The following is a 12119-nucleotide window of genomic DNA, read 5'->3' as shown; positions in this document are numbered from 1 at the left end:
TTTAAATTTAAAAAAAAATTAATTAAATTTTATAATTTTTTATTTTTATTAAATAATTTTTTTTAAAAACTTAAAAAAAAAATATTTAAAAATGTTTAATAAATTACATAATATAAAAAAATAATAAATAAAATAAATTTAAAATTATTGTTTATTAAATAGACGGTTAAATAAATAGTTGTAAGTTTTTAATTGATTAAAAAATGACTTTTTACTTTTTGTCATTCAGAAATTGTCAAAAAACTTAAAACTTAACTTTTAATCATTAACAATTGTTAAAGGACTAGTAAACAATGAGAAAACATAAATTCCATTAGGATCCGATAAGAGTGAGAGAGTAGATCTACTTGCTGCGACGTTTTTTCATAGAAAAAAGCCGAGGCCTTGCTAAAACAAATTCGATATTTTAAAAACTAAAAGGGGCTCCAACTTTTTACAAAAACCGATTGTAACTAACAATATGGCGCAAGTATTAAAATAAAAAAAAAATTTTTTTTTTGTGGGGGCAATAGTTAAAAATTTTTTTTAAATCTTAATTTGTTTTTATTTTTAAGAAATTAAAAAAAAAATGTTTTTTTAAAATTTTATTTTGAAAGGAGAGGTTTTAGAGGAATTAATGCAAAAGACATGAAGTCAATTGGATTCATATAACCGGAGATACAGATTTTCAATGAGAGGGTACTTTTTCAAATTTGACAATTTTTGGCACACTTAAAAAAATTCTAACTAGGAAAATAATTTTTTTTCGGTCAAATCCTGATACACGTGTTTACTTATTTTCCGAATAGTACGTGTAAAAAAAGTTTCAGGCAAATCAAAAATGTGAGCCAATAAAAGGTGTTCGGTTTGTAAAAGAACCGCCCATATAAAGGAACTGCAGATGGTTGAATTTACTTTCTTTATTTCATCTCGTTTCAAAGTTTATCTTCATTCTATTGATTCCTCCCTTTTTGTTCAATAGTTTTGTGAAAGTCTTTCACTTTTGTCCGCGACTTCTTTACCTGTGGCATTCATTTCTCACTCGGCATAATCAGCAATCAGAGTGAAGAATTTGCATTTAAGCGGATTTAAGCTGTAATTAAGCACTTTGATTGTCTCTCACTGGTTGGATGGCTGGCTGGCTTTGCTCTAATCCGTTTTCTTTCCAGCTTCATAATTTTTCACGCTCAATTGGCCACGACTGTTGGATGAGAATCGTTTCGCCCACGTTTCTACTTTATTTTTTATTCGCCGCATTTGCGCCAAATGCAATTTGTCATTATAAATTTACGTCAGTTTAGGCAAAGGCAAAGGGAAAAAGGGGCCAAAAGGACAGACGCAGCCAAGTTGCACAAAAGTTTGTGAGAAAAAAAACCAACTAGTGCATTTTTCAATATATTTCCAAGTTGACTCGCTCTCTCTTCTAGCTGCACAAAGTTTTCATTTTCATTTACGTTTTCCTTTTTTCGATTTTTCTTTTCGATTTTGTTATTGTCTTGGCCCTTTGGTAGCTAGGTGTCGGTTACTGGAAAACCACCCACGAAACTTGGCCAATGCCGCAGATTGATGGTCATATGAAAAAGTAGTTAACGCCCAATCGAAACTGCAGAAACTGAAGTCAAAGTCGAAGGAAAAGCCGGGCTAATTAAGTGACTGAGGGTTAAAGTTTAATATAAATTCCCGTAATCATTTGCCCATTTGCAGCTGCAGGAACATTTAAAATGCAATTAAACTGCAGATGCGAAATAAAGGAGCTCAGCGATGAGCTCAGGGAATATGTATACAGTACAGTGTGCTCTACCATTGATGTGAGCATATGCTGCCCGTTGGATTGGGATCATGATGCCATAAGCGGCTTAGCGGACTCCGGACATCCAGAAACTCTGGTTTCTCAGGTAACGCAGACACATCAAGCATACGCTCCGTTGTGCGCAGCTCTAAATTAACAATTTCATTTAGCTGTTTGCCAGCAACTTAATTTATTCAAGTGATGACGTCGTCGCCGGCGCCAGCTGGAAAAATTGGCCAAGAAAATGGGGTAAAAAGAAGGACGAGGGGCTTCAGTCTTGGGGGAAAATGTGCAGAAGAACCAGACGACGACGACATAATCACCGCTTTGGAGCGCCAAATTTACGCGTTGCAAACGCTCGGCTAAGCTCGGCTCAGGCTGGGAAACATAAAATAGTAGGGGGAGTCTGGGGCTGGCGGTCCTCGAAAAGGATCAGCAATGAGGTGGGGAAAAGCACAGAAGCACTGATACAAATTTTTAATCCAAACCATATTAGATTTACAATAATATTACTATTATTAATAGGTTTAATAAATTACTTAAGAAAATAAATCAAAACACATAGCATCGTTTTTGATTTTTATCACTGAAAGACTTGACATATCTTTTGTATATTTAACGCGACATGTTTTATATGATAATGCACTATTTGTTTTTGTTTTTAGGTCAAAATTTTATTTTTCACACGAACAACACAATTGAATGCAAATGTATACTCATTTTTTGAACATTTTTTTTTCTTTCAATTTGTGGCCATAAATATTCTCAATTTTAGTGATTTTTAAATGGTTAATCGTTTCATTTTTTTTAATGATATTAATATGCCATTTGAATGCGATTTATGTTTATTTGTTAGTACAAAAAAAAAAAAAAAATATTAGCATCTCTTAATATATTCGAAAAAAAATTGTAATCAAACCAAAATCTTCATAAATAATTTTTATCAATAATAGACAAATCCTTCACTTTTTATTAAAATGTAAAAATGTTTTTTTAAAGTTCATAAATCATTTTTATCAATAAAAGAACCTATTCTTTCCTTTTTAAGATTTTTTTATTTAAAACTTTTTTTGTGAGTGAATAGCCTTAGGAATTTTTGCCAGGCAAGCGTTGTAGTGGAAACAGCAGCTTCATCCTGCACAAGAGATGGAGTAGCATGAGTAGCATGAGGAGCAGGAGCGGCGGCATCAGCTGCTTTAAGTCCTCTCCGAAGGCGACGTGTGCAACTTTGATGCTGCTTCCTGCTTCTGCTGCTCCTGCTGCCCCACTGCAGTTGCTGCCACGGGCGGTTGCCAAAAGAACCCGACGGATGCGATTCGAAGACGAAGATGAAGTGGCTGACGGCAGACGGCTGACTGGCAGCGTCTGAGCTCCGGCACTCTATTTATATTGAATTAAATTTATTGAAAAACCTAATGAGGTATCCTTCCGGCTGCCATCAGTTGCAGCCTCGTTTCGCATCGGCCACAATAGTCGGCAGATTTATGCTTAGACAAATTAATTTATGCGCCAGACAGTTAAGTAAATTACGACAGGCATAAATTGCAAAGCCCCAGCAACTTTTCGGGGTCCTTAAAGTAATTTACTAAAATGTACACATGGTTTTGCGATGCGATGATGACAACAAACTAATTGAATTTGCTACTTAGTGAAATGTGAAATGTTAACAACTTTTGTGGTACATTTGCTTGTAGGCTGCAGGCTGTGCGTAGGCAGTAGGCAAACTTTTGCATGTAAGAGGGGGTTTCCTTGGCCTTTAAATGCAGATGCAGGGGCAGCCATTAAATTTGCGCAATTAACCAGCAGACGCAAAACGGAGACTGTCTGGCTGGCTGGTTGGAGTTGCGTTGCTAAACTTTGCTAAACTAATTAAAATGCATATTCTGCCAGGGAACTTTGGCAACTACACAGGCAACATAAATGCGAAAACTTTCGCTTGGTCGCCAAGTAACAGGCAACAATGCAACATGCCAGTGCAAATGGGATAGGTAAACAAATGGTAGCTAGGCTAGGATTCACCATTCTCCATCCTCCAACCTCTTGCAACCGCTGCAGAAGAGGACGACACGTTGATGACAGTTTTGTCCAGGGTCCCCCTGCAATTTGTATAACATGCTGGGCAGTTCCTGCCAACTCCTCGCTCGCCACTCCTACTGCGCATTTTGCTAAAGCAAAACTTTTTGTAAACTCATTAGGGCAGTTGGCCAAGCAGGCAGCCAAGCGACCAGGCTAACCAAACGGGCTCGGGCCAAAGCCAAAGCTACAACCAACAACGAGGCCAGCACAGAAGGCAACTTTTTGAAAGAAAACAGCCATTTAGTGACAGGGTAAATACACAGTGGGTAAATATACTGACCAAAACGCATTAATCAATTTATTTAATCCAGTTTAAACGTAAGAAATAAATCTTTTAAACAAATCACAATATTTTTGATGGTAATTCAATATTTGAATCACACAATCAATCATAGAATTTAATTTTTTAATCTAATATAACTTGTCATTTAATTTATTTTTTTTAGTTTAAAATAATATTATGTAGAAAAAAACGCTCGGGGCCCGTAATCTACGATAATAATATCGTTTAAAATGCCTATTTTTCAAATAAATCCTTTATCCTAATTTTCCTCTAAAAAAATCAGTATTTTGGCCGGAACAAAGCAACAGAGTGTCCAAGTATGGAATGTCATACCGCGATGAGCTCGTCATTGAATTACCAATCGAATGACATTCAAACATAAAAACTTTAATTTTTAGACATTTTTTGAAAAAAATCATGATGGTACGTACCCCGTATAAAAAATAAAAAATTAGCGAAAATTTTTTTTTCGCTTAATCTTGCCCCAAATAATGTGGAACTTTAGCTTAGGTTAATAGCTGGGTAAAGTCGATCTTTTAGATATGGCATCTTACTTAAGAGAATTAAGACGAAACAACACAAAAATTTCCTTTATAACTTTATTTTTTAAAAAAAATTATTATAATCAATCTAAAACTGACCATGAAATAAAAATTGAAAATGTTAATAAATGAAATTATTATAAATAAATATGTACATAACATTTTTAATCATTCGCTAATGTTCTATTAACTTATTTGCTTTCACTATTTATTTTTATATCCGAATTGGTTAGCACTAGATTTTTAGATATAATTCAAATAAAAACTCCACTTTTTTTATTGTGTCCTATTTATTACTGTGTAACAGATGAGCAAGGGTCTTGGAAAAAAGCGGGACTAGGGACAGTTGTTGTGTGGCTGGGGCTGGGTCACCAGGACCTCTACCCGAACACCGGGATAAACAAAAGGCAAGGACCGGGCCAAGATAAACAGGCAACTTCTTATGCAGGCCCAGCTTACTGTCGCTTTTCATGCGGCTAAACATGCCCGACGGTGCAGTTGAAATTTTATTTATTGCATTAACTCGAGACCGTTTCCTTGGTTGGAAAAGTGGGTTGGAAAAGTGGGCGGGCCCTCGCACCCGTGGGTAAGCTCATAATAAACATAATGAAAACGATGCTCATAATGAAGCGCACTAATCGACTGCCTGTCGCTTTAAGTATTTATTTAAGTTTTAATATTTATGCCTCACAAGATGGCGGAATTGATTTAAATTTCGAGAGTTCGACGGGATGTGGCGGCGATTAAACATTCGAGAATATATATTTTATAGAAATTAACATATGGGAAAAGTGCCTCTTTTGCCACGAAAATTGATTGTGTGGAAAATTTAATGTGCGTGCGACATTTTTCACAGCCTACTTTTGAGTGTTTGCAAATTGCATCGCCCACAGAACAGACTGCATAATTGCGAGCATATGTAAAACAACACCCCCGATGTTAATGTGTGAGTGAGTGTGTCTGCTTTAATTGTTAACACTCACATTCACTTTGGCTGAGGTTTCTGTTTGAACATCGCAACTCATTTCAATAATAAAATTGACTTACTGGCCGCATTATGTGCGCCATTTATTTATTACGCCGGGCATAGCGACGGGGGTCAGGCGCATTTATTAATATTATTTGAGTGAAAATAATGATGTTGGTGTTCAGTTAAGTGTAAAGCACTTTGTGAATATTATTTTCCAATTAAAAATTAAAAAAGCTGCCCCAAAAACGTCCCCAATCATTCAAACGCGTCTGGTATAAAAAATGCGTTTGCCAATCGATTTTTGGTTCATTGCTCTCCAAAAAAGGCTCATAAGTCCCTGAAGACCTGCGGTCATCAGGAGATAAATGCCGAAAAGCTAAGATGATTTGTCTTGACACGTGTCAAGATGCTGCACACAGAACTCAATTAGTGGCTGCCACAAATTGGCCTCAGTTGATAGTTACATTTGAGGTTCTTTCTGTCCACACCCAAGTCGCTGTCTAAGTTGTCCAAGTTTGACAAGGCGGCAACAGGCAAGAGGAATTGTGACAGCCGACGTATTGCCAAAAATAATATTTACAACTGTAGTCAAAATAATGGACCCGAAAAGGACGAAATGTTACAACAGAGATTAAAAAGATTATAAATCAAAACGAAAACGATTGGTATGCTTCGCCTTTACATTTAGATTATTATTATTATAATTATTAATATTAAGGATTTTATTTCATAAAATGGTATATAACTAATTCTGAGTGTCGTGCATATTTTAATTATATTAATTGTGTTTGGTTATTTAATTATTCCAATTTATTAGCTTGCAGAGGTCATTTTATTAGTTTTATTTGACTAATGGTTTTGAAAATCTCTAAAGAATGTTATTTTTTAGGATAGTTTGGGGGATTGATAATAATTATAGTTACAAAATCTATAAAAAATATTGATTATTTTTTGCAGAGTCCTTACACCAAAAAATTTGTTCCCGAAACCAGTCCAAATATTCGTATTTTAATATTATAATATGTATTTATTAATATGTTTTGTAAACTATAAAGTTCTTAGCTTAACATTTATAAATTTATGCAGTGCCCGCCACTTAAACTAATGATAAAGTATGTTTCAAAAACTTTTAAATATTTTAGATCTCTCTAAATTACAAAGAGATTTCCATATTTCGTAGGCAAAGGTTGATTTTTCTTTTAAACTAGGCCTTAATCATAGTTTTAGAAATCCTTTTTGCTCTTGAAGATCTGGATCCTTTAGCCTCTTCTTCTTCTCACAGTTCTGTGCTCTCCATTTTGGGATTGGCATTTTTGATGCCCAAACTCTTCAGTTTACGAAGTCGCTGGATCTGATGACGCAGTTTGTGCCGAAAGACGATCTGATGATTAACGGTCTTCAGTTCGTCGACGCTGCATCCCTTCAGATTCCGCACCGTTTTGGCCAGAAGAGTGTCGGTAATGAAGTACTTTGCCTTGGACAACCTCATGTATTCCACATTCTTCTGAGCGAGTTGCTGGCGGTACAAGTAGAGGTGATAGCCCACGCTCGGCATCTTGTGTTGCTGCTGCTGATAGCGATGATGTTGCTGCTGTTGCTGGGCAACAGTTGCTGCTGCTGCGTTGCTGTCGCTTTCGTTGATAAGTTTCTGGTAGCGGGGCATTTTTGCTTGATTTTTTTGAAAATTTAACTTTTATTTTATTTCTTTCAAAAACCTCGCAGTTCCGAATAATATAATCCGATGTTGCTTGCTCAACGTTTGCAGATCGATTGATGTCACTTCCACCACCCACAGTGCTTTTTATACACCCGGAACATTCTGCTGCCTGTGTTTACCTGACCTCTTGTGATCCCGACTTTTTTGGGATCCTCAACCTTCGTACCTGCGACCTTACCTACATTTTTGACTTATGCGCCCGTTTTTCGGGTGGCGTAATAAAAAACAATTCATTCTTAATCTGCTGCCGGTCGTAAAGTTTTAGTATTTTGCAAACACTTTCATTCTTAATCCGTTCCACTAATCCGCCCACGCGGCCGCCCCCTGGCCCCTTTTGCAATTTACAACAAAAAATATATATCTCAACTGGCGCGTATAAAAAGATTAAGTGACATTACACAACGTATTTTCCCAAGCAGCTGAAACTATAATATTTGCAAGCGGCTGCCGGATGAACGTGCATTTTCCTGTCGCTGCAGCGAAAAAGGGTGAACTGCAGCGAAGGATAACTGCCGGGGCAGGATTAGCGAGCGGAGACAGCTGCTACGACGCCTTTTGCGATTCATTAATGATCTCTCAGGAAATATGGCAGACAGCTCGCTGATCGATATGCATAATGACATCCAGTACTGAGAAAAATTACCGGAAAATTAAAAAGCCCTTTCTTTAAATTTATATTCTCTGAAATATACTTATTAAATATTTGTATTGTATTTATTTATTACTTATTTAATATCTATTTAATTTTTTTATAAATCATGTTTATCTAATAGGTAACAAAGATTGGATTTAATAGTTATTTAATGTTTTATTAATATTAATTTAGACATTACTAAAATTATTTTGTGACTTGTGGCTTTAATCAAAAATAAATTTTATCAAAAGGATAAACAAATTTTGTCCTATCTGTTACTACTTTAAAATTACCCCAACTTATTCAGCTATTCCACCGCTCTACATTATTCATTATTTGTGTAGAGAGAATGACTTTACTTTGCCAGTCATTCAAAATCGCCGAGATCAAGTTTCATAACTGCCTTGTCAGTGGAAAGGGCAGCAAATAGTGCAAAGTGCACTCAGGAGCAAAATGGAATGGAAAATGTCGCCTAGATTTCAGGGCAACTTTCTCATATTTTCCACATTTTTTGTGCCTTTGCATAAACCATCATGTCAACTTCCTGATCAAATAACACAAAGTTCAACCTACTTTTTGTGCGCTTAAATAAATACGCGGCAACAAAAATAAAAGTAATCAGTAGAGACAACCGGAGAGAGGTGGAAAAATTGGGGTGGTAAGTGATAGACCTCTGGCAGAATTATGGCAAACTTTTACTCTTCATTTTTGTTTTTTTCTTAAAACGTAACGAGACGAAACGAAACTTTTCAAAGTTGAATGTTGAAATAAGCAATTTTCGCGTTCAACTATAGAACATATATAGACATTGGACGAAGTGCCAGACTAGACAAGAAGGGGCTGGCGGAATATAAAAAAAAAGATTGAAAAGTAATTGCATTCAAGAGCTTGTAGTTAAAAATTTATGGCCATGGTGCCCAAGAATCTAGGGAAAAGGGCCAAGCGAATGAAAAAATGAAGCTGATGCTAGTGTTTTTGCTGTTGCTGTTTGCTGCCTGCTGCTACTGCTGCTGCTGGGAAATATTGAAAATGTAATTCCAACTGTTGTCTGCCCTCCGATGGTAATTGCAAAGACCGGCAGCTCGAACGGCGAAAGCAGCAGTTCGAAATAAAAGTAAGTTAAATTGAAAATGAAATGCAATCAGCTTGAGCTCTTTGGCGCACTTTTCTTGGCTTGGCCATCCCATCCAGATATTGTATCTACGGCTGTATTTCCATCTATATCTGCTGGATGCATCTCCATTTCGCAGCTGCATTATTAACGAAAGGTGTGAACATTTTAGCCGTGTAATTGACACGGAACAGCATAAACACGAAAAAGGAGAGTGGGGAAATGGCCAGCAAAGCACTGTAAGTTACCCAGATAATAAAGGTTCATTGAAAAAAAATGGAATGAAATAAAACTGATTTGTTTCTTTCAAGTATTTAAAAATCTAGACTTTGTTAATTAGTAAAAGGAAACAAATAAATATGTTATAGAACAAATAAAATTCAATAAATAAAATATAAAAACTTGGTTTTTTAATTAGTTACAAATTTAACATTGAAGTTGTAAAGTTATTAAAAATGCCAAAAATGTTTGTTTTTTATACAATTTTTTGATACCATACAGAGTACTACATTTAAGTAGAATTTAATAACAAATTTTCCTTTAAAATGTCAAAATGGCATTAATCTTTCTTAAGTAAATCTTTGTCAATTGCCTTCTAACGTCATTTTGGACTCTTTTCTTACCGTGCAATTTGCAGGCAATTTTCGGTCAATTTATGATGGGCAAACATTCAATGCCCACTTTCTGGCCTCGTTTAATGGCTTATTTTCCAGGGATATTTGTACAAATTTTCCTCTCCATCTGGCTGCACATATCCTATGCACAAGTGTGCTTCAGCTTCAGCTTGGGGTTCTGGCCAAGTCAGAGGCTTTGCTACTGAGTGCACAATGAAATTGAAACATATTAAGGTGAGCTCTGCTCTGGCCCCACAGACAGGCTGGATTTGCCGATGAGTTGGGCCCAAAGCAAATTGAATTGAATGCAGCAGCAGCAGCAGCAGCAGCAGCAGCTGAGTGCTTAAAGCCTTGCTCAACTTGCTGGGATTTCGGGCTATAACCCAGTGAGAAGTGAGTAGTCAGTGTCACAACATTGGGATGGAGACACAAATGCAACACTCTCGACACTTATCGCCTAATCAAAATGTCATAAATCAACTGACGGGGCTGCGCGTTTGATTTGACAGCCAGTGGAAGTGCCAGCTAAGCGTTAATTTGCGGCTCCCTAGCATTCGGTATAAATCACATCAAATGACAATTAAAGCGCCATTCAAAGTCAAATGCGGCGGCATTCGGGATGCAAGGCACATGCGAAAAATGCAGCTGCTGAATTCTGCGGATTAAAAATGGAACTCGAGAGTGGGTGAGTGGGTTAGTGTGGTGGCAATTAATTAAGGCAAACCTCAGCGACATCGCTCAAAAGTATGCAACACACGAACCGCAAAGGCAATGAAATATTGCAATCACTAAAAGAATGAAAAGCCACCAAAAGGAAAAGGAATGGCAACGGGAATATGGGTGAGGCGCTTGGTTTGGTTAGTCGGAAAATCCAGAGACGCTTGCAGCTTTCTGGGTTTTCTTCTCCATCTCCGAATGCGACTCCTTCTCCGGCGTCGTCGTCTCGGTTGGCTGACTGAAGCCCGCTTGCCAAAATTAGTTTCTGTGTCAAAAGTTTGAAATGAGCAAGCTCCTCTTGGCTTCGGGTTACACAAAAAAAAAACCCTATATTTTCTGTGAATTTTCTCATCTACTTCTTTACTTTTCAGTTGAAAATAAATGTATAAAAAATGTTTTTGGGAACATATGCTCATTAATAAAATATTTTGTTTTAATTTAGAGTGGTAGCAATTTAAGCAAACAAAGTAAAAATATTTTATAATGGCCATTCTAAGATAATAACTTATTCATATTCTGAAATTGATAAATTGTCAACAAATACTTAGCGAATTTAATTATAATTGTTATTAGATATTTTATAAAATATATTTATTTTCAAGTAATATCTTAAATAAATTGATTTGTATTAGTGCCTAAACTATTGGTAACACTTCATAGTAATTATTAAATGTATAAAATACATCTACAAGATATTAATTTTGAAACCCTGTTTATAAGTGATGTCCAGTTTTTTCGTGTGCCATCGTCGCCCAGTAAAAACTAACCAACGGAAAGGAAGCCAAAGGAAAAACTACTCGGCATCGTCAGTGGGGGTGAGAGGACAAAGTTTGCGCTGCGCTGATGTAGTTAAGAATTGGCAGCAAATGCTGCTTAATTTCAAAAGAAACTTTACGTATTTGTCATGCGGCGCACATTCATTGCGGTGTTCATTTGAGCGCTTATTCAGGCAGGGCCAAAATACAAAAAAAAGACGAAAACCCGAAACCGCAGACGTTGACAAACGTTGCCTTGGTCACTCGAGAACAAGATGATTGCGATGCCGAAGCTTCTGCATCGGACACTCGTTTAATAATTCATCAGATTCATAATCAGAATCATAGTCAAAGAAGTGCCGATTCCAGAAGTGCGGGTCGCTGGAATACTCGCGTTAATTTGCGGTCGCCGATTGGAGAATGCGGTCTCCATCTTCGCACTCTTCCATTTGCGGCACTTGTGCGCCTCATTTCCTGTGGCCGACTGCCATTTGACTTGCAGTTTCCGTTTCCGTTTCAATGACGCTTTGATTGGCCTTGCGGTATCCGCTCTATCAAACCACCGCCCCCCTCCAAAAAAGGTTTGACTATTAAGCGATAATTATTTGTGTGGGCAAAGCACAACGTTTCTTCGCTGACCGCATCGCAAACTTTCGAGGTTGCCGCCACGCACTTCAAATACGCGTTGTGTGTTTGGTCAAGACAAGTGGAGTGGAGTTCTTTGGGCCACGGTTAATGAGTTTAATTAAAGAAAGTCAAGGCAATCGGTAGAGGATACCAGCTGACATTGCAATGAAACAAATGGACATCGCATACCACAAAATGTAGCCACCTCTTTGAGATATTTATATCCGGTTTAAGTTAATGACAAAACATAGGTACCATTAAAAAATATAACCAAGTTAATTGTCATATAAATATTACTATTAGTT

General features: G+C 36.7%; 2 protein-coding genes across 5 annotated transcripts in view; both read right to left on the bottom strand.

The window, feature by feature from the left end:
• RhoGEF64C (Rho guanine nucleotide exchange factor at 64C) overlaps window positions 1-12119 on the bottom strand; it is a 133778-nt gene that overhangs the window by 39485 nt on the left and 82174 nt on the right. The window lies entirely within an intron of this gene.
• On the bottom strand, window positions 6655-7766 carry LOC108068922 (uncharacterized). The gene has a single exon (XM_017158773.3). It carries the CDS (start codon window positions 7300-7302, stop codon window positions 6916-6918), a length of 387 nt encoding a protein of 128 aa, XP_017014262.1. The 5' UTR covers window positions 7303-7766; the 3' UTR covers window positions 6655-6915.

This window comes from Drosophila takahashii, chromosome 3L (assembly GCF_030179915.1).
Source record: "Drosophila takahashii strain IR98-3 E-12201 chromosome 3L, DtakHiC1v2, whole genome shotgun sequence".
Taxonomy (NCBI): domain Eukaryota; kingdom Metazoa; phylum Arthropoda; class Insecta; order Diptera; family Drosophilidae; genus Drosophila; species Drosophila takahashii.
Note: the sequence above shows the minus strand (reverse complement) of the source record. Positions and strands in the feature narration are given on the sequence as shown.